This window comes from Callospermophilus lateralis, chromosome 3, assembly GCF_048772815.1.
Source record: "Callospermophilus lateralis isolate mCalLat2 chromosome 3, mCalLat2.hap1, whole genome shotgun sequence".
NCBI classification, from domain to species: Eukaryota; Metazoa; Chordata; class Mammalia; order Rodentia; family Sciuridae; genus Callospermophilus; species Callospermophilus lateralis.
Window position 1 is genome coordinate 90,250,214 of NC_135307.1, and position 22,867 is coordinate 90,273,080.

A 22,867-nucleotide genomic window follows, 5' to 3' on the forward strand; every position below is an offset into this window, starting at 1 on the left:
GTAGCCTCAGCATGTACAGATGTACATGTAACCTTTTTGTAAACATGTACTGGGCCTCATTTTTACGTCTTACAACTTAAGAGTTCATTTTATTAGCACCCAAGGATCTGTTTCATTCTTTCTCTAGTACTGAGGATTGAACCCAGGGCCACGAGCATGCTACTAGGCAAGTGCTGTACCTTTAAGCTGTAGCCCCAGCCAATATTTCATTCTTTTCTATAGTTGCATATCATTCTAGATATATACACCATAAAATATTTTATGTCCTTCACCTCTTCATGCTGAAATTTAGGTTAGTTCAGTCTCAAAATAAAAAAGTAAAAAAGGCTGGGGAGTAGCTTTTTTATTAAAATCAGATTTTTTATTAAAATCACCGTGGAGATGTATATATCTATATATCTTTATATATTTATACACACACTCATCTGTGGGACCCATTCCTAGAAGTTCTCTCTTTAATATCAGTAAATGCATTTTATTGTTTTATGAGTATAACAAGATTTTTTTCCCACTCCTTTAGAAAGAAGCCTAAGAAGAGAGAAAATGAGATTGGATGTAGAAGGTCAATGCGATTGCTAAAAGTGGATCCTTCAGGAGTTTCATTACCAGCAACTCCAACACAGCCGACATTAGAAGAAGATGAAAATGTAAGAAAGAGTGCAAATACAATATATAATATGAAAGTTTAACAGAATGTTTTGAAAATGATGAGTTATTTTTATTTTTTATTTTTTAGAGAGAGAGAGAATTTTTTTTTTTTTTTTTAATATTTATTTAGTTTTCCGCGGACACATCTTTGTTTGTAGGTGGTGCTGAGGATCGAACCCGGGCCGCACACATGCCAGGCGAGCACGTTACCACTTGAGCCACATCCCCAGCCCCTTTATTTTTAATTTTTTAAAAATATTTATTTTTTAGTTGTAGGTGGACACAATATCTTTATTTTTATTTTTATGTGGTGCTGAGGATCGAACCCAGTGCCTCACGCATGGTAGGTGAGCACTCTACCTCTGAGCCACAACCCCAGCCCTGAAAATGATGAGTTATTTGCATTTCATTAATAGTACTTGAATGTTATATCATTTAATGAGTAAGATTTCAAAGTTATAAAGACTGGATTGTGCTGTATTTCTGCAGGACTTACCTATCATGGGGTTGTAGGTAAATTATTATAAATTATTTAACCTTTCTGAGCCTCAGTTTCTCCATTTTAAAAATGGCAGTAATAGAAGTTTTCAAGGGCTATTATGAGGATTAAATGAAATAGTATCTGTAAAGTTCCTTGCATTGTATTAAGAGCTTAATAAATAATAAAAAGTAGTTATTAATGTTATTAATAAGTAATATGTGATATAAGTGAAGTTCCCTTGCTATAGCTTAATTTTATACTACTAGTGAGTGGAAACATTTTAATTTATTAAATTTGTTCTGTAAATAAGATTTGTAATTATACTTTTAATTCATGAGCACCTACTGTTTTATATCTAAGTTCTTAATTATAAATTGGAAGATAGTACTAATTAGGTTGGTGCCTTGGGAGCTAATTGCAAATCAAGGTGATATGGAAAGCAGTATAGTAGAATAGCTTCCAAATTTTACTGAAGCACTAACCCATGATAAGAAACATTTATGGACTGGGGATGTGGCTCAGTGGTAGTTAGCTTGCTTAGCATGTATAAGACCCTGGGTTCAATCTTTACCACTGTAAACACATACACATACACATACACACACACACACACACACACACACACACACAAACACAAACACACATTCTTCTGAAACAATAGTTTTGTGAAATGACAACTTTACTATTTGTATGCATTTTGGTATTTTTTATTCTATTCTCAATCATTGTAGTTGCTGTTTTTGACAAATTAAAATGACTTCATAGCCTATTATTTGATTTCAACCTGTATTTTCTAAAACATTGGCATAGAATAATAGCACTGAGTACTGAACTGAACTAATAGGAGTTCTTCCTAGCTCTTCCAGTTATTGGCAATGTAACTTGGTCAAATAACTTCTCTGAATTATGGTGTCTTTAAAAAGTGGTATCATTGAATGAATTGTCAAGAGGGTTAAATAAGATAGGAGACCTGGCATTCATTCATTTATTTTTTATTTATATATATATATATTTAAAAAAATTTTTTAAGTTGTTGATAGACCTTTATTTTATTTATTTATATGTGGTACTGAGAATTGAACTCGGTGCCTCACACATGCCAGACAAGCATGCTACCCCTGAGCCCCAGCCCCTATTTATATGTATTTTAACAGACACTTAGTTATTGTACATATCTATGGGGTACAGTGTGGCATTGCAATACATGTATATAATGTGTAATGATCAGAATAAAGTGATGTATCTGTCATCTCAGACATATATTTGTTTGGGGAACATTAAACATCTCTATTATTTTCAAATAGTAAATTAATTGTTGTTAAGCATAGTTGTCCTCCTGTTCTATAGAACATTCCTCTGATCCATCTGCATCCCTGTACCCATTAACCCTCTTTCCATCCCTTCTTCCTCCACACTGTTCCCAGGCTCCGGTAACACTATTCTGGTTTTTACTTCTTTAGAATCAACTTTAGATTCCATGTATAGTGAAAATGTGCAGTATTTGTCTTTCTGATTTATTTTACTTAACATAATGTCCTCCAGTTTCATACATATTGCTGCAACTAAAAATTTTTCTGAATAGTTTTCCATGGTGTATAAATAACATTTTCTTTATTCATTTTTTAATGGACATTTAGTTTGATTTTATATCTTGGCAATTGTGAATAATGTTACAAAGAATATATCTCCTTAACATACTGATTTTATTTTTTTGAATATATATCCAGTAGTGGGATTGTTGGATCATATGTTAATTCTATTTCTAGTTTCCTGAGGAACCACCATATGGTTTTTCATAATGGTGGCATTAATTTGCATTCATACCAACAGGGAATGAGAGTTCCTTTCTCTACATCCTTGCCAGCATCTGTTGTTTTTTGTTGGCATTCATTTATTGAATAATTATTTTTGAATAACTGTGATGTGCTATCACTGTTGTTGGTGTTGACAGTAAAGTAGTGAAAAAACAGACAAATACCCTTTGCCTTTTTGAATGTGTAATTCTAGGGCAAGGAGACAAACAATAAACTTTTTATTTTTGATTACAGCCTTTGTTACCTCCTGGGCCTTTAGAAATGATTCCTGAAAATCAAGATGACAACAATGAACTATTTAAAGAATTTCTGCAGACATGGGGTGAAATGAACAAGGTATAACTTGGCAGAGCTTATAGCTTTTAGTATCATCTGTTAAGGAAATTTCCATGTATATTAACAGCACTTTGGTTTCTATTCATGTTTCAGACAAGTCGTAAGAACACTGAAAAGGGGCTGTTCAGCATTAAAAGGTAAATTAAAATTCCTTGCCTTTGTTTTACATTTTTTTGAGACATTTGAGCTACAAAAGCTATATAATATTATAGGAATTTTGAACATAAGGTGAAAAAATATGCCCTGTATTTCTACCCTACAATAACTGTTATTTTTGTTTTTGTATATTTCCTTTCAGGTGTTATCATATGTAATACCAATAGAATGTAAGCTTTATGAAGGCAGGGATTTTGTCTCAATAACTAGAACAGTGCCTGGCACATAGTGTATATTTATTCAGTGTTGAAGAAAATGAGTGAATTCACATTTTTACAACAATGTATTCTAAAGTATATGCAATTTTGCATTAGGCTTTTTCATTTGTGGTTATATGTTACTAGAATCTTTAAAATTATTAAATAATTGCATAATAATTCATTGAGTAGGTGAAATTTTTACTTAACCTCCTTCTGCCTATTTAGTATTTGGGGTTATTTTCCATTTAGTTTTGTGTAATTGTATAATATTTGTTGAAGTGTTTCTATGACAGTGGATTACTTTCTCAGAATAGATTTCTGGAAGTGAGTCTAATGAGTCAGATATTGTGGAATTTTTTAATAGCTTTTAGTACACACTATTAAATCATTTTCCAAAAATCTTTTTTTTTCCCCCTCCTGAAAATCTTATATGAACTCACTCTAAAACTAGCAATACATGTGAGTATGTGTGTGTTTATATTTTTAAAATTTTTCAGTGTTGGGATCAAATCCTGACCCTCATGTGTGGGGCAATGCTCTATCACTGAGCCTACAGCCCTAGCCTGAGTATGTATGTTTATCTGTGGCCTCCTGGTTTTTGATATCATCATTAAAATTATTAAAGGTAATTTTATAATTAAAAAATGGTACCTCACTATTTTATTTCCTCAGTTAATCAGGAGGTTGAATATTTCCCAACATTTATTTACTATGACTTTCTTTTTTGAATCATCTTTTACTTATTTTGACTATTGAGATTGGTTTTAAAAATGTAACATTTTAATTTTGTAGCTACAAAGCCAATTTAAATGGAATGGTTATTAGTGAAGATGCTGTTCATAAAGTTACCAATGGCTCAATATTTTCTGTGGCTCTCCACCCATCAGAAACTAGAACTTTGGTAGCAGCTGGGGCCAAAAGTGGGCAAATTGGACTTTGGGATTTGGTAAGTTCTTATTACTTTCTTTCTTTCTTTTTTTTTTTTTTTTAAAGGTATTCAAGTTTGACTGAAGCAAATAGTCTTAAGACGACTAGCTGAGAGACATTCATTTACACCTATAACTTGAGATAGAATTGCTTTATGATTCTAAATTTTAGAAATCTAGAGGAATTAAATTTGTTTTTATAGAACTTTAACATTTTTAGCTTGAATATCATTAGCCATCTGGGCATAAATTAACTGCCAGGAGACTTTAAATGTATATGTGAAAAAGTCACATAAAATTCATAGTTTTTAAGTTATGTTTAAAATATAATCTACTGTGATCTAAATGTTGTATCCCCCTCCAAATTCATATGATGGACTTCCTAATCCCCAAAATGATGATATTAGGAGGTGTGGGGCCTTGGGAGGTGAGTAGGTCATGCATGGGATTATTGCCCTTATAAAAGAAACCCAGTAGAGACCCCTTTCATCTTGCACAGGGACAGAGCTAAAAGGGACCATCCAGAAACCAGAAAGTAGGCCTTTGATGGATAAACAAATGATCGAGAACCTGGATTGAGAAATAAATTTGATTCTCAAATCAGACTTGAGAAATAAATTTTGGGTTTTTTTATAATTTTGGTACTGGAAATTGAACCCAGAGGTGTTTTACCACTGAACTACATCCCCAGCCCTTTTAATTTTTCTTATTTTGAGAAACTAATTAAAATTGAAAGTTCAGTTCTCAGGCACATAGCCACATCATTTTGGTCACCTTAGAAAGTTCTTTTGACTAGCACTTCTTTGGAACAAATTAATAAGAACATTAATTCAGCAAAAATAAAGCTGAAAGGCGAGATGATAAAATAACAGAATGAGATGAAAAAGAAGATTGTAAAACAAAGGAAACAGATTGAAGATTAATGAAACTAATATTAGGTGAGAAACTAATATTAGGAACAGAATAGCTATTACAGAAAATCAAATTGGAGACATTATAGGAAGGATTTGTGATACTCAACCACAGATGAGAAAGGCTTAGAGAAGCCAATAGAAAGACAGTCAAAGATGACCCAACAAATGAAACTGAGTGTATTTCAAAAGAACTTTTCCTGAAATGAAGATAGAATTGAATGGCAGCTGAAGGTGATCTCATGTTCTAGAGAAATTTGTAACTTAATGGATAAAGAAATCTTCAGGTAAAAAAAAAAAAAATTCAAGGGGCTGGGGTTGTGGCTCAGTTGTAGCGTGCTTGCCTTGCACATGTGATGCACTGGGTTTGATCCTCAGCAAAATAAAAAAAATAAATAAAGATATTGTGCCCATGTGTAACTAAAACAAAACAAAACAAACAAAAAAACAAATTCAGTATGAAGAGCCTGGCTTGTCTCAGTTTTCTGTAGCAATATTATAAAGTTCTGAGAGAAAGACATATGGCCCTGGAATACTTATCCAGCTAAAGAAGTTGTTTTTGTGTAATGGCAGCAGGTAGATTAAAAAAATAAATAAAATAAAAAAAAACAACCTAAAGAAATATGTGAAAAAATTCAAGACTCATGAGTTTCTCTGGAAAAATGTTTGGCAGCAAATTCTGGCCAAATCAACCCTACCACTTGGGAGGCTAAGGCAGGACAGTCAAAAATTTGAGGCCAGGCAAGGTAACTTAGACTCTGTCTCAAAATAAAACGGGCTGGGGTTGTAGCTCAGTGGTAGAGCACTTGACTAGCATGCATAAGGCCTTCGGTTCAATTCTAGTACTGCTAAAAAATGAAAAAAAAAAATAGTAAACCAAGATTAAGAATTTAGTAATGAGATCGGGGATGTAGCTCAGTGGTAGACTGCTTGCCTAGCACATATTAAGGCCCTGGTTTTGATCTCTCTCTCTTTTTTTCAGGGTCTCACTGAATTGCTTAGTGCCTCACTAAGTTGCTAAGACTGGCTTTGAACTCACGATCTTCCTGCCTCATTCTCTAGAGCCGCTGGGATTAACAGGCATTCGCCACTGAGCCTGGCACACTTTTTATTTTTTAATCTCTCACTTTTAGATAATTTCTATTGGTTAAGAACATTATTCTCTGTCTTTCTCTAACCACCCTTTCTACGTTCCCATATTTTATTATATTATTTTTATCTACCCTGATAACATTTATACTGAGTTCTACAACCATAATTCCTATGGCTGTTTAACATTTAATAATAGTTCAGCATTTAAGTGAATTAAATGTTCATTATCAATTTTTTTCCTAAGGTTTTCTACTCCTAAATTCTTTTTTCTTTTTTTTTTTTTTTTTAGTTTAAGCATAAGGATCAAAACCAGCCAGGCACAGTGATGCATGCCTGTTAATCCCAGCGGCTTGGGAAACTGAGGCAGGAGGATCTCAAGTTCAAAGCCAGCCTCAGCAACTTAGTGAGGCACTAAGCAACTCAGCAAGACCCTGTCTCTAAATCAAATACAAAAAAGGGCTGGGAATGTGGCTCAATGGTTAAGCATCCCTGGGTTTAACCCCGTAACCCCTCCCCCTCCCCCCCAAAAAAAAGAATAAATGAAAAGTGTAATGACTATAGCTGCTTTATGTTTTACATTTTTTCCTTTATAGGAGACAATATATCTTGTGAAGAATTATCTGAAGTTCAAAAATTTCCTTAGCTTCATTTTCTTTTGTTATTTTGAATTCAATACTATTAAAAAATGTCATGTACAGCATGGTCCTGTTTTTCCTAAGTTTCTTCATTGTCTGTGTCATGCTGTCTGCATAGGACTGTATAAAGAAATCTGTAACTCTCACTCAATATTTACTCAATATTTTCTTTAATTGCTTTTTTAGTTGTAGGTGATACCTTTATTTTATGTATTTTTATGTGGTCCTGAGGATAGAACCCAGTACCTCACATATGCTAGGCAAGCACTTTACCACTGAGTCACAGCCCGAGCCCACAATATTTTCTTGATTAAAAAATCAAGATTTGTAATGATTTTTTTTTTAAAAGAGAGAGTAAGAGAGGAGAGAGAGAGAGAGAGAGAGAGAGAATTTTTTGATATTTATTTTTTAGTTATCGGGGGACACAACATCTTTGTTTGTACGTGGTGCTGAGAATCGAACCCGGGCCGCACGCATGCCAGGCGAGTGCGCTACCACTTGAGCCACATCCCCAGCCCCAAGATTTGTAATGATTTGTAATGGATTTGTAATGATTTTTAAAAATTTTCATCTTTGTGCATTTCTGTATTGTTTTTCTTTTTTTTGGGGGGGTGGATGGGTACTGGGGATTGAACCCAGGGTCTCAACTCATGCCAGGTGTTTTAGTTAACTATTTTGCTGTGTGACCAAAAGACTTTGACAAGAATAATTTTAGAGGATTTTGAGACTCAAGGTTTTAGAGGTTTCAGTCTGCATGTGGTCTACTCCATTCTTCTGGGCCCAAGATGAGGCAAACATCATAGCAGAAGGCTATAGCAGAGGAAGGCAGCTGGGGACATCACACCAGGAAGTGGAGAGAGACTCCACTTTCCAGGGATAAAATTTGAACCCCCTAGGGTTTACCCCAAGGACTCAACACCTCTAGCCACACATTCCCTGTTTACCATTACCACTAGGTTAATCCCTGTCACACACTTATTAGGTCAAGGCTCTGATTACCCAGTCTCTTTACCTCTAAATATTCTTGCATTGCTGCACACATGAGCTTTTGGGGGATACCTCAAATCCCCAACCTCAGTATAAAGATATTTGTAATCCTCACTCAATATTTTTTTAAAAATCTTGATATTTTGGATTTGTTGTGATTTTTTTTTTTTTTTTTTGAATTTTCGTCTTTGTACATTTCTGTATTTTCTTTTCTTTTCTTTTTTTTCGTATTGGGGATTAAACCAGGGTGCTTTAACTGCTGAGCTCCATAACCAATCCTTTTTTTTTTTTTTTTTTTGTTTCATTTTGAGACAGGGTCTCACTAGGTTGCTTATGGCCTTGCTAAGTTGCTGAGGCTGGCTTTGAACCTGTGATTTTCTTGTCTCAGCCTCCCAAGGTGCTGGGGTTACAGATGTGTGCCACCATGCCTAGCCCATTTTAGTTCTTTATAACAATAGATAGTACTGTTTTTCTAGAAAATAAATGTTATAAACATTATGCCAAGATGTCAACAGTTGTTAACTTTTCATAGGAGAATGTGTGTGATTGTAATTTTTTTTCCTTTTCTTTCTCTTTTCCTTGTTAAGAAAAAAAAATCTTTTTTTTTTTTTTTTTAATTTTAAAATTTAAAATAAAAACCAAGGGCTGGGGTTGTGGCTCAGAGGTAGAGCACTCGCCTAGCATGTGCAAGGACCTGGGTTTGATCCTCAGCACCACATAAAAATAAATAAATAAAATAAAGGTATTATGTCCAACTACACCTAAAAATAAATATTAAAAATAATATTTTCTAAAAAATAAAGATAAAAACCAAAATTGACTATTTCAGAGCAGACTAAGCCAGATTTGGAAATAATCATTGCTCTGGTTTATAATATGCTATATGGTATAGGAACCCAAATCTGAAAAATGACTTCTTAGGAGTTGGTAATCCAATTGAATAAAGGCTGATCCTTAGATGTAGTAATAGTAATATGGAAATTCAAATGTGTGAATTTTCATTGTGTAGACAAAATACTTTTAAAACTATAATTTTTCTGCCAGGACCAAATAACTTATGAAAAGTTGGAGGCCAGCCTGGGCAACATAATGAGACCCCATGTTTAAAAAAAAAATTATACTGAGAATAATGTTAATATCATAAGCCCTCTTAGAAAGCAAAGTGTTAATGATATTGATACTGTAGTAATGAATTAATGTCATATGTGAAATAAAGAGTATATTTCTAATTTCCTGGGGATTTCATCTTGTGAAGTCATAGTAAGTATGATTTAAAAAAACTTTTTTTGGGGGGTCATACCAGGTATTGAACTTGGGCACTCAGCCACTGAGCCACATCTCCAGTCCTATTTTGCATTTTGTTTAGAGGGTCTCACTGAGTTGCTGAGGGTTGCTTTGAACTTATAACCCTCTTGTCTTAGCCTTCTAAGATGCTTAAAAATTAACTTTTGATGCTGTCCCATAATTCTTGGATGTTCTGGCGAGTATGTGATGAAAAAGGTATGCTCATACACTGCTGTTGGGATTGCAAACTGGTGCAGCCCATATAGAAAGCAGTATGGAGATTTCTTGGAAAATTGAGAATGGAAACACCATTTGCCCCAGCTGATTCATGGGTAGGGAGGGGGAGCATGGGAGGAATAGATGGAACTTTAGATAGGGCAAAGGGGTGGGAGGAAGCATGGGGTTAAAAGTGATGGTGGAATATGTCCAAAGTATGTGTATGAAAACACGAATTGGTGTGAATATACTTTGTATACAACGAGATATGAAAAATTGTGCTTTTTATATGTAATAGAAATTTTAATGCATTTTGCTGTCATATATAAATTAAAAATTAATTAAAAAAAGGTAGTTAAAAAAAAACTTAATTTTTGAAACAATCTTGCCCAGGCTGGTCTCTTAACTCCTGGGCTCAAGTGATCCTCTTGCTTAAGCCTTCTGAGTGCTAAGGCTACAGGTTCATGTGACCGTGCCTGGCAGAAGCAGTGATCCGTGTGCTATTTGTCTGTGTCGTTCTCCCCCGCCCCACCGCCCCCACTTTTGTAAAGAAACTAGTTTGCTATTTGTGAAAAGCTGGACACTTAAAATTAATGTGATTTGGTATTGTTGATTTGAAAATTATATGAAGAAAATTAAATTGTAAGAAAATATTTGAATGGGAGAGTGGTTGCTGTTATAGACTTAAAAAAGACAATATAATCCAGATGTAAATATAATAACATAGTAAATATGTACTTTTCACTAGTTTTTAATCTCTTTTTCAACTTCTACCTCTTCCAGACCCAGCAAAGAAAAGAAGATGGAGCATATGTTTTTTATCCCCATAGTCAACCTGTTAGCTGTCTTTACTTCTCACCTGCCAATCCAGCCCACCTACTATCACTGAGCTATGATGGCACGTTACGATGTGGGGATTTTTCCAGAGCTATTTTTGAAGAGGTAAATGTTAATTTGTTTATATGTTGACATCCAATGATATTCTGGATTCTCCATGAAATGCTATATGAGTGCTTTTTTTTTTTTTTTTTGTACTGGGGATTGAACTCATAGGCACTCGACCACAGAGCCATATCCCCAGCCCTATTTTGTATTTCATTTAGAGATGAGGTCTCACTGAGTTGCTTAGCACTTTGCCGAGGCTGGCTTTGAAATTGTGATCCTCCTGTCTCAGTCTCCTTAGTCGCTGGCATGTACCATTGTGCCCGGCCACATGAGTGATTTTTATATCAAACTGAAAAGTAGTACAGCCTAAGGACTAAGTTCAAGTCTCAGACCATCTATTACTAGTTGTGTGATCTTATTTGTGTCTCAATTTCCATAGTTGTGGAATGGTATAGTCATAGTGTCTACTTTATAGGGTTGTCAGAAGGATTAAAGGAGTGAATGCAGATAAAGTATTTAGGACCAAGACTGGCACATAGTGTTTGCTTTTATTTTTAAAAATTTTTTATTTTCTTATTTTTTAAGAGTCAGGATTATACTCTGTTGCCCAGACTGGCCCCAGACTTCTGGGCTCATACTATCCTCTTGCCTTAGCCTCCTGAGTAGCTAGGACTACAAGTATATACTACCACACCTGACTATTCATATTCACTGTTATTATTTGCAGAAAGAATTTTAAGTAAAATAACTTCTTAATTTTGAGGGAAAACACTGGAATATTTTTCTTTTGTTTATCCTTCCTGCCCTTCAGACATGAATTTTGTAGGAATGAGTCTTATACCTGACAAAAAGGACAATAGAAAAATTACCCACATAATGGTAATATATTATGCATACCTAAAATTTCTGGTGTGTAATATAATACAGAAATTATAAAATGTATTTTTAAATTTATTTTTGTGATGCTGGGGATTGAACCATGGAGTGCTCTACCACTAAACTATATCCCCAGTCCCTTTTAAAATTTTGAGACAGGATCTTGCTAAATTGCTCAAGCTGTCCTCGTACTTGGAATCTTCCTTAGTTAGCTGGGTTAGAGAAGTGTGCCACTGTGTCTGGCCTAAAAATTTGATTTTTCCTAACCTTCTAGCTAAGATTTAACATGACTATTTCTTTTTTTGGTGCTGGGGATTGAATCCAGGGCATGCTAGTCAAGTGTCCTAACACTGAGCCACATCCTCAGCCCAGATTTAAAAGGTCTTGTGTGTTCTAATATGATGATGAAGCATTTAGCCCAGCTGTTCTGTTAACAGCTGGGCTAAATGGTGAGGTTAGAATTGAAAATTGCTATTGGCTATACTGTGCAGGAAGCAGAGACCCAAAGGGTTTTTATTCAGAATACCTTGGGCCAAGTTTATTTGTAATTACCTCTTGGTAAGTCTTTTTCCTGAGCTGGTTTAAACTGTGCTAGTCAGATTAAAGTTTAAGTCTGCTTAAATTTAAGTTGAATGATACTCATGAATCCTCCCTCAGACACAGCCTAGATTATCAGACTACTGCTTGGAGATTTTCTAATCTATTTGACTTCTGGTGTAACAGGTCTGAAACTCCCAAGGCCTGAACAAAATATTTGGATTTCATTGTTCATATTTTGGTCTACTACTTAAATATCCATTTAATAATACTATTTAAGATGAATTTTCAGATTTGTTTAACCATGCCAGATATCCTCAGTAAGAGAATTCTTACAATTTGAACTTTTAAAAGTTGGATTTGAATCTTCATGAACTTTAGGATAATTTTAGAAGTAAATTTCATCATTCATTCATTCATTTATGTTTTGTATTGGGGATTGAACCTAGGGACATTTTACCACCAAGCTACATCCCCAGCGCTTCTTTATTTTATTTTTATTATGAGACAGGGTCTCACCCCAAGTTGCTGCAGCTGATCTAGAACTTGCGATCCATAGCCTGATTAACTGTCAAGAATTTTAATCTGATGAATATGCTACCACATATCTTGGACTTTGTTGGAAAAGTTACTTGTTATATTGAGATTTAATTTCAGCTGGATAGAATTCATATTTAGTCATTTTCCGGTAATTTCACAGGGTAGATCAGGAACTAAGATTTATTGGGTTTAAGAGATTTAGGATATGGGTAGATGAACCATTTGATTGTAGGTGAGCCTCTGAGGTGATCACGACCTTTGTTTCCATTTTGTCCTGAGCTTCCTGTGTAGATAAATGAGGTTATTTGAGTAAACTGTTTTATAATCTTTTACTAAGAATTTGTGCATTGATTTTAAGAGTGTTGTAGAAGTGATTGTTATTTATATCTTTAGGTATATAGAAATGAAAGAAGTGGCTTTTCCTCCTTTGACTTCTTGACAGAAGATGCTTCCACTTTACTAGTGGGACACTGGGATGGAAATATGTCACTGGTGGATAGACGGACACCTGGAACTTCTTTTGAGAAACTAATTCGTTCTTCTTTGAGAAAAATAAGAACTGTTCATGTCCACCCAGTGCACAGACAGTATTTCATGACTGCAGGGTTGAGGTATGTTCTTCTGAAAATGTAATGATTTAGTCCTTTTTTTTAATATTTATTTTTTAGCTGCAATTGGATATAATGCCTTTATTTTATTTATTTATTTTTATGTGGCACTGAGGATTGAACCCAGGGCCTTGCACATGCTAGACGAGCGCTCTGCCGCTGAGCCACAACCCCACTCCAGATTTAGTCCTTTTCATGCCATGAATACATGGTTTAGTTTGGTTGTCAAACATCTGACTTTTGTGATACACAAAGGCCAAATAATTTTCCTTTCTTCACTAATGGGGGCTTTTCTTGAGTGAGATTTTTTTTTTTTAATGAGAAATTCATTTGGATTTAATAAATAGTGAAAATATTGAAAGAAATATATATTTTTGTTTTCATTGGCACCATATGCATATGCATTTATTTCTAGTTTTATGAGAAGAAAATTTTTATAACCTGGGCACGATGGCACATGCCTGTAATCCCAGGAGGCTGAGGCAGGAGAATCGTGAATTCAAAGCCAGCCTCAGCAACTTAGTGAGGCGCTAAGCAACTCAGGGAGACCCTGTCTCCAAATAAGATCCAAAAAAGGGCTAGGGATGTGGCTCAGTGGTTAAGTGTCCCTGAGGTCAATCTCTGGCACTAAAACAAACAAAAATAAAATAAAATTGTATGTGATCTGTAACTTGGCTTTTTTCTTGGAGAGATTGAAAAATCTGTGTTGCCTTTTTTTCTTGGAGAGATTGAAAAACCAATTCTGTACATGAAGGTTATAGGTATCTGCTCTAATTTTTGAATTTTTCTAATATTTTACTTTTCATTTGTATCAATAACTTTAAAACCGCATTAGGGGTTATGTCTTAAATGTTATTCCATTTAGCAAGTATTTGAGTTTCTAACTTATGTTTAACCCTGTTCTAGAGGCTCATTACATGTACTCTGGCAACACTAATAATTCTTCCTCTCTTTACAGGGATATTCATATTTATGACGTCAGGCACCTGAAACTAAGGGGAAGCCAGCCTTTGATTTCTTTGACTGAACACACGAAGAGCATTGCTTCTGCCTATTTTTCACCTGTTACTGGTAACAGAGTAGTGACCACATGTGCTGATTGTAAGCTGAGGTAAATTCAGAAGGCAGAAATATGGTTTTAAGGAATCTATAGAGTCTGTAGCTATTGTGTTGGTAAAGGAGACACTTAATTTACTGTTGTTCCTATTTAATTGCTAGGGTTACTATTTTGTAGCCATATTGAGGTTCACAGAAACCATATACTTAATGGTTTCACAGCAGTTTTGGGGTCTAGGAGATTTCCTTGAGATTGGAAAAGGTCTATAGCTACCCTGGGGAATTGATGGTCAGGCTTTCTTTTCAACACTGAAGCAGCCCTCAAATCCCAATGAAACCAGGTTGTGTGACCTCTTGGAAAGGAGATAATTTTAGCATAGGGAGAAGCTCTTACTTTGTGGACTAGGTTCTACATTACACGTGAATTGTTGAATGGAAATTGTATAGTCCTAGACCATGGGCAGGCAGAAAACAGCAAAAATTTGGCTTATTTACAAACTTGTGGATATGGTTCTAGGATTTTGGCTTTGATATTTTCTAAAGCTACTTCCTAAAAATTGATTTTAAAATCAGTTGAACCAAAGTAGAAAAGTCATTCAACAAATATCTGTTGAATATATACCATGAGTCAGGCTCAGATATGGCACTTTATTTCTGGTTGGAAGTTTATGGAATGGCACCCATTAGGAAAAGCATGGTCTGCAATGTGTGACAGGTGCCCAGTTAGTTTCTAGCACAGTATGTGAGCATTACCAAGAGATGAAGAAAGAGAGTCACTAGGGAATGGCACCCTTGTGTCCTATTTCCACAATGCAGTTTATTTAGTCTTGAGTTACCTATTGTCCCATTCTTGTTCATTTACACTGACAAGTTTACTTTTGTTACATTAACCAGTAATGATTTGGCTTTCTAGTAATCTAGGCAAGAAGCTCTAGTGTGGAGTAAGTACATTGTAATAGTTAAGCAAAATGAAAAGGGGAGATGGTAGTGATGTGTTTGGTTTCCTTCTGGCACAGTACTTAGTGGAGGCTTCTGGACTCTTTGGGTGCTGGTCCTTCAGCACCTGGAAATGATAATATCAGGTCCTCAACTGATGAGTTTTGTAGGGAAATTGCTCTTGATTCATGTGTATACTTTAAGGGAATTTGCATTTTCAAATCACATTCCTGTGTATGTCTCATTGTGAATCCAAATATAGTTTAAGTCTAGATTATCACTTTAGAATGTTCATTTTAAGTTTGGAGTACTAGTTTAAATATCTCCACATAAATCCATAAATACTGGATTTTATAATATTCCTTATAATTTTATAATATTCTTTTAGTTCAGTATATCTGCTGAGGTTAGAATATGATCCTATATATTTTAAAATAATTATAGTTAATACAACAAACCAATGAATGTCTTGTTAAATACACTGATGCTATTTCAGGAAGATTTCCAGAAATAATAAAAACATCTATCTGGTTCATGTTATTTTGCAGAGTCTTTGACAGCAGCTGTATTTCTTCTCAGATTCCTCTCCTCACCACCATCAGGTAGGCTTCCATATGCCAAATAACAGTTCCTGGATTGCTTTGAACTTATGAGGGCATAAGTTAGATGTCTGATTGTTGTAATAGGCCTGATTTTTGTATCACATTGTATAAGTGTCCTAATTTTCTAGTTGCTATCCAGAAGAGCTCTTGCTTCCAGGTTGCCCGTGTCTATAAAGAGGTTCAATCTCTTTTAGTCAGTAGATATTCTCTGCAGGTGGAAGTTATTTTTGGATAAGGTTAATGACTTTATTCTGACCGAATTACTCATGTTACTTTATTAAAGAAGACTAACTACTCATTTGCTGATGAGGCTATCTGAAGCTCTGTTTATTTGTGCTTGTTTATTCTGGCTCGAGTGCCTTTCCCATCTTCCTACTTATTTAATTTCTTTGATTACCCTCTTTTTCCATCTGCTGTTTAGAGAGAGTGAGTGTTTTTTACACCTAGCTTTACACCATGCCTTCTCCCTTGATAACTCCGTTTTTTAGTGTTTATGGAGTTGGGGACAGGGTGTGTGATTGTTGCTTTCTGAGTTTTATAGTCTTTATAGGCTATACTTAAGTATATTTATTTTTTGTAAGTTTTTTCCCATTTAAATTTCTCTTCCATACTTTATATTCTAGCTTATAAGTTTCTTTTTTTCATATTCACAATTTACTTGACAAAAATTGTACATAGGCTGGGCACGGTGGCCCACACCTGTAATCTCATTGGCTCTGGAGGTTGAGGCAGGAAGATTGTGAGTTCAAAGCCAGCCTCAGCAACTAAGGCACTAAGCAACTAAGTGAGACCCTGTCTCTAAATAAAATACAAAAAAGGGCTGGGGTTGTGGCTCGGTGGTTGAGCGCCCCTGGGTCTAATCCCCAGTATCAAAAAAAAAAGTACATGTTTATTTATATAGCATGTTTTGAAATATGTATATATTATGGAATGGCTATATTTAATTAGCATGTGCATTACTTCACACCATTTTTTTGGGTGAGAACACTTAAAAAATTAGTGATTTTGAAGAATATGACACATTGTTATTAACTATAATCATCATGTATACAATAGATATCTTGAACTTATTCCCACGTGAATTTGTGTTCTTTGACCAACATCTCCCAACCCTTCCCCCACCAGCTTTTGTTAACCATCATTCTGAGTTCAACTTTTTTAGATTCTTCATGTGATTGAGATTATGTGGCATTTATTTTTTGATGTCTAGTTTATTTCACTAAACATGTCTTTCAGGTTTGCTTATGTTGTTGCAAATGACAACATTTCTTTCTTTTTAAAGGCTGAATGGCATTGCAATTGTATTTTATTCATTAATTGGTTGATGGACACTTAGGCTGATTCAGTAATCATGGCTATTGTGAATAATTCTGCGATGAACACAGGAGTGCAAATATCTGACTCACTGATTTAATTTTTCTTTGGATATATACCCAGTAGTGAGATTGCTGGATCATCTTTCTTTCTTTCTTTTTTAATTTTTTTGTAGTTGTAGATGGACAGCATGCCTTTATTTTATTTATTTTTATGTGGTGCTGAGGATTGAACCTAGTGCCTCACACATGGGAGGCAAGTCCCAGCCCTGGTAGTTCATTTTTTAAATAGTTTGAGGAACCTTCATACTGCTTTCTATAGTATCTGTACCAGTTTACATTTCTACCAACAGCGTATAGGGTTTCTTTTTCTCTGCATCCTCTCCAACATTCCAACATTTATCTTTTTTTTTTTTTTTCTTTTGTGCTAAAGATCAAACTCAGGGCCTGGTGCTTGCTAAGCAGGTACTTTACCATTGAGCTGTACCCCTAGCCCTACGCTATGACTTAATAATAGCTATTTTAACAGATGTGAGGGGATATTTTATTGTGGTTTTAATTTGTATTTCTCTGATATAGTGAAATTGAACTTTTAAAAACCTATTTGTTGGCCATGTATACATCTTTTTTAAAGAAGTATTCTATTCACATACTTTGCCCATTTTCTAATTGGGTTGTTTTTATTATGGAGTTGAGTTCCTTATGTATTTTGGATATTAACTCCATAGATTGTCTTTTCACTCTGTGGATGGTTTCCTTAGTTGTGCAATAGGTTTTTAGTTTGATAAAGTTCTATTAGTTTATTTTTTTGGGGGGTGAGGGTGGTAACAGGGATTGAACTCAGGTGCTCTTAACTACTGAGCAACATCCCTAGTCCTTATTTTTTATTTTGAGACAGGCTCTTGCTAAGGTAATCAGGCCCTCACTCAGTTGCTGAGGCTGACTTTGAATTTGTAATCCTCCTGCCTCAGCCTCCCAAGCCACTGGGATTACAGGTGTGCACTACTATGCCTGACTTATTTTTGCTTTTATTGCCTGTGCTTTTGAGTTCATATCCAAAAACTCATACTCCAGACTAATGTTATGGAACTTCCCCCTGTGTTCTTCTAGTAGTCTTCCAGTTTTAGGTCTTGCATTTAAGTCTTTAATCCATTTAAACTGATATTTGTGTATGGTAGAAATCCATTTTCACTCTTCTGTATGTGAATATCCTATTTTTCTAACATCATTTATTGAAGAGACTCTACTTTCCCTATTGTGTATTCTTGGCATCTTTGTCAAAAATCAGTTGACTATAAATGGTGTGGATTTATCTCTAGGCTGTATATTCAGATACATTTATATGTATATCTATTTTTATGTCAATACCATGCTAATTACAGTAGCTTTGTAGTATATTTTTAAGCCAGGTAGTGTGATGCTTCAGCTTTGTTTGCATAATATTTGATTGGCTCTTCAGAATTTTAGCATTGCTTTCTATTTTTATAAAAAATGTCTTTGGAATTTTGATAGAAATCACATTGAATCTATAGATTGAGAAGTATGGACATTTTTAAAATACCAGTTTTTCTTTTTTTAAAAAAATATTTTTTAGTTGTACACAATTCCTTCCTTCCTTCCCTCCCTCCCTCCCTCCTTCCTTCCTTTCCTCCCTCCCTCCCTCCCTCCTTCCTTCCTTCCTTCCGCTGAGGATTGAACCCAGGGCCTTGCACGTTTTAGGCGAGCGCTCTACTGCTGAGCCACAACCCCAGTCCCAAAACCAGTTTTTTAAATCTGTGAGCACAGGATATCTTTACATTTATTTGTGTCTTGTTCAATTTTTTTTCATCAGCATTTTATAGTTTTCAGCATTTAGGTCTTTTTACCTCTGCCATAATCTATTTTCCATTGTTATAATAGAATAATGGAGCCTGGAAATTTGTAAAGAAGAGAGGTTTATTTTGGTTCATGGTTTTGGAGCCTGGGAAGTGTGAAAGTATAATGCTGGCATCTACTTAGCTTCTGGTTAGGGCCTCATGCTCCTTCAACTCATGTTGGAAAGCAGAAGGACAAGCAGGTGCCCGTGAAAGACAAAATACAGAGGTGGACTCGCTTAATAACAGCCTGTTCTTGCAGGAACTAATGTGTTTCTGGGAGAGTGAGAACTCACTCATCCAAGAAAGGTATTAATCCATTCACGAGACCGCTACTTCAATGACCCAATGCCCACCATCCAACACTGCTGCAAAATCAAGCTTCCACTTTAGTTTCAGAGGGAAAAACATGTATTGAAACCACAGCAGCCTTCTTGGTTCATTACATTTATTTCTGAAAGTGGGTATGGTGGTGTGTGCTTGTAGTCCTAGCTATAACCTGAGGCAGGAGGATTGCCTGAGTCCAGGAATTTGAGGTAAGACCCTATCTCGGAAAACAAAATCAAAACTTATTCTGAAGCAGCTACAGTTCAGGAGGGTTCTATCTGAACAAAAGGGAAGTTTTTTTCCAACAACCAAAACAAATAATGTATTCTGAAGCATTTTATTTTTTTGTAGTTATTATATGTGGAATTCTTTTCTTCCTCCCTCCTTTCCTTAGGATTGAACCCAGGACCTCTTGCATGCTAGACAAGTGCTCTTATCACTGAGCTACATCCCCAGCCTCAGGGATGTTTTCTTTATTTCTTTTTTAGATAGTTTTGATGTATAGTGAACAACTATACATCATATATGTAAAGTCATCCCCTGGGTTAGTTTACCATTACTTTGCTCACCCTCCAAAAAGAAATACCACTGATTTGTATGTTAAATTTTATATTCTGAAGCTTTTTGGAATTTTCATCAGTTTTTAGGATTTTATATTTACCTATGGTCATATTGACTGTGAACAATGACAGTTTTACTTCTATGGTCATATTGATTGTGAACAATAACAATTTTACTTCTTTTCCAATTTGGATGCCTTTTATTTCTTTTTCCTTCCTTATTGTTCTGTCTGGGAGTTACTTTTGGTACTTTGTGGAATAGAAAGGGCAAGAGGGGGCATCCTTGCCTTGTTTCTGATTTTAGAGGAAAAGCTTTCAATTTTTCACTGTTGCATATGAATTTTGCTGTGGTTTTTGTTGTCTATGGTCTTTACTATGTTGAGGTATAATATTTCACTACCTTATTTGTTGAAAGAATTTTATCAGGAAAGGGATTGAAGTTTGTCAAATATTTTTCAAAATCTGTTGAGATAGTCATATGGGTTTTCTGCTTCATTGTGTTAATGTGGAGTATCATATTTATAGGTTTGCATATTTTGACCATTCTTGTATCCTTAGGGTAACTCTCACTTTATCATAATGAATAATCTCTTTAAAATGCTGTTGAGTTTGGTAATGCTGTAATTTATTTATTTATTTAGGTTGGTACCGGGGATTGAACCCAGGGACACATCACTACTTAGCTACATCCCCAACCCTTTATATATTTTATTTCAAAACAAGGTCTTGCTAAGTTGCCTGTGGCCTGCTAAGTTGCTGAGTGAGACTGGCCTTGAACTTGTGATCCTCCTGCCTCAGTCTCTCAGTTGGTGGGATTACAGGTGTGTACCACTACATCTGACTGCTAGTATTTTATTGAAGATTTTTGCATCTTTGTTCATCAGGGATATTGGCCTGCACTTTTCTTGTAGTGTCCCCTATACAGCGATGGCATGAACAGCTAGTTTATCAGTTTCTAATTTTTTTTTTTTTGGTACTGGGGATTGAACTCAGGAGCACTCGACTGCTTAGCCACTTCCCCAGCTCTATTTTGTATTTTATTTAGAGACGGTCTCACTGAGTTGCTTAGTGCCTTGCTGTTGCTCTGGTGGCTTTGAACTCTTGATCCTCCTGTCTCAGCCTCCTGAGGTGCTGGGATTACAGGTGTGTGCCACCACACTCGGCTTCTAATATGTTTTATTTATTTATTTATTTAGTTAGTTACTTATAGTTGGACACAGTATCTTTCTTTTATTTTTATGTGGTGCTGAGGATTGAACCCAGGGCCTCGCACGTGCTAGGCGAGCGCTCTACCACTGAGCCACAATCCCAATCCATAATATGTTGTTTTTTTTTTTAAGTTAAAGTGATTATTCTTGAATAGTAAAAATTTTCATAAAAGCTTGGGTCATTTAGTGGCAGTAGGAAATATGGCTTTCTATAGTCCCTGCTTCTTTAGTAATAAAGGATTGTTTACACAATCCCAGCAGCTGGGAAGGCTAGGGGCAGGAGGATTGCAAGTTGGAAGCCAGCCTCAGCAACTTGGTGAGACCCTGTCTTAAAATAAAAAATAAAAAGGGGTAGGGATGTGGCTTAGTGGTTAAGCGCCCCTCCGTTCAATCTCTGGTACCAAAGAAGAAAAAAGAAAAGGAAGAATTGTTAGTGGTATAAAGGTATAGAAAATAAAAGGGTAGCCCTTTACTTTTAGATTTTTTTTTAAATGTTTTTAAAAGACATTTATTTTAAACACATGCAGAGCTGGATACAAATGCCTTTTAACCATGTGGCGGGGAAGATTACATTGACTGCTTACACTGATCATTCTTCCTCTCCACTACTTTTAGATTTTTGATTATGCTAGTTACCCCATATGAGTAGAATCATATTCTATTTGTCCTTTTATTGCACTTAGTATAGGTCCTCAGTGTTCATTCACATTGTAGTATGTGACAAGGTCTCCTTTTAAAGGCCATGTTATATTTTACATGTGTTTACCACATTTTATTTATCCATTCATCTGCCAGTGGACATTTGGGTTGTTTCAGTTTCTTGACTATGGTGAATAATGCTGCTATTAACATGGCTGTACAGATATTTTCTGAAAACACTGCTTTGAATTCTTTTGTAGCATTGGTGATTAAACTCAGGGTTGCTCTACCACTGAGCTACATCCCCGACCCTTTTTAAAAAAAATTATATTTTGAGACAGTGTCTCACTAAGTTACCAAGACTAGCTCAAACTTGGGATCCTCCTGCCTCAGACTTCCAAGTAACTGGGAGTATAAGTAAATGTCACTGTGTCTGGCGGAATTCTTCTGGATGTGTACACAGAAAAGGATAATGGTAATATGGTAATTCTATTTTTAATTTTTAGAGTAACCACCATACTATTTTCCATATTGGTTGCACTGTTTTACATATCCCACCAGGAATGCCCAGGGTTCATTTTCTCTTCATCCTGGTGGGTGTCAAGGGATTCCTTTTTATTTATTTATATGTGGTGCTGAGGATCGAACCTAGGGCCTCACACAGGCTAGCGCTCTACCACTGAGCCACAACCCCAGCCCTAAAGGGATTCTTGCCCATTGTAGTTTTGATTTACATTTGTCTAATGATTAGTGATTTGATTATCTTTTTTTAGGCTTTGCCATTTGTATATCTTCTTTGAAGAAATATCTATTCAAGTCCTTTGCCCGTTTTCCAATTGAGTTATTTGGTTTTGTTGCTTTATTTGTTGAGTTATAGGAGTTCTTTATGTATTCTGGACATTAACCCCTTATTGAATACATGATTTGCCAACATTTATTCAAATTCTTTAGATTGTCTTTCACTCTGTAGATTGTTTGTTTTGAAGTGTGGAAGTTTCTCAGTGTGATGTAATCCCATTTCTCTACTTTAGCATTTGTTGTCCATGCTTTTTGTGTCATATCCAAGAAATCATTGCCAAATCTAATGCCTTAAAGCTTTTCATGTGTCTTTTTCCTAGGATTTTATAATTTTAGGTCTCAGGTTGATTTTTAATCCACTTTGACTTAATTTTTGTAATTGGTATAAGTCGAGGATTATTCGTTTGCACCTGAATACCAGTTTTCCCATCATTATTTGTTGA

The 22,867-nt window shown here is 35.3% G+C and overlaps 1 protein-coding gene across 2 annotated transcripts in view; it reads left to right on the forward strand.

Moving 5' to 3' along the window:
* Wdr76 (WD repeat domain 76) overlaps positions 1 to 22,867 on the forward strand; it is a 46,885-nt gene that overhangs the window by 17,322 nt on the left and 6,696 nt on the right. For both annotated transcript variants that reach the window (XM_076848517.1, XM_076848519.1), the window contains exons 5-12: positions 521 to 647; positions 3,178 to 3,279; positions 3,373 to 3,416; positions 4,428 to 4,581; positions 10,470 to 10,628; positions 12,918 to 13,135; positions 14,091 to 14,243; positions 15,673 to 15,726. In XM_076848517.1, the coding sequence (XP_076704632.1) occupies positions 521 to 647; positions 3,178 to 3,279; positions 3,373 to 3,416; positions 4,428 to 4,581; positions 10,470 to 10,628; positions 12,918 to 13,135; positions 14,091 to 14,243; positions 15,673 to 15,726 (1,011 nt within the window). The remainder of the gene's footprint in view (positions 1 to 520; positions 648 to 3,177; positions 3,280 to 3,372; positions 3,417 to 4,427; positions 4,582 to 10,469; positions 10,629 to 12,917; positions 13,136 to 14,090; positions 14,244 to 15,672; positions 15,727 to 22,867) is intronic.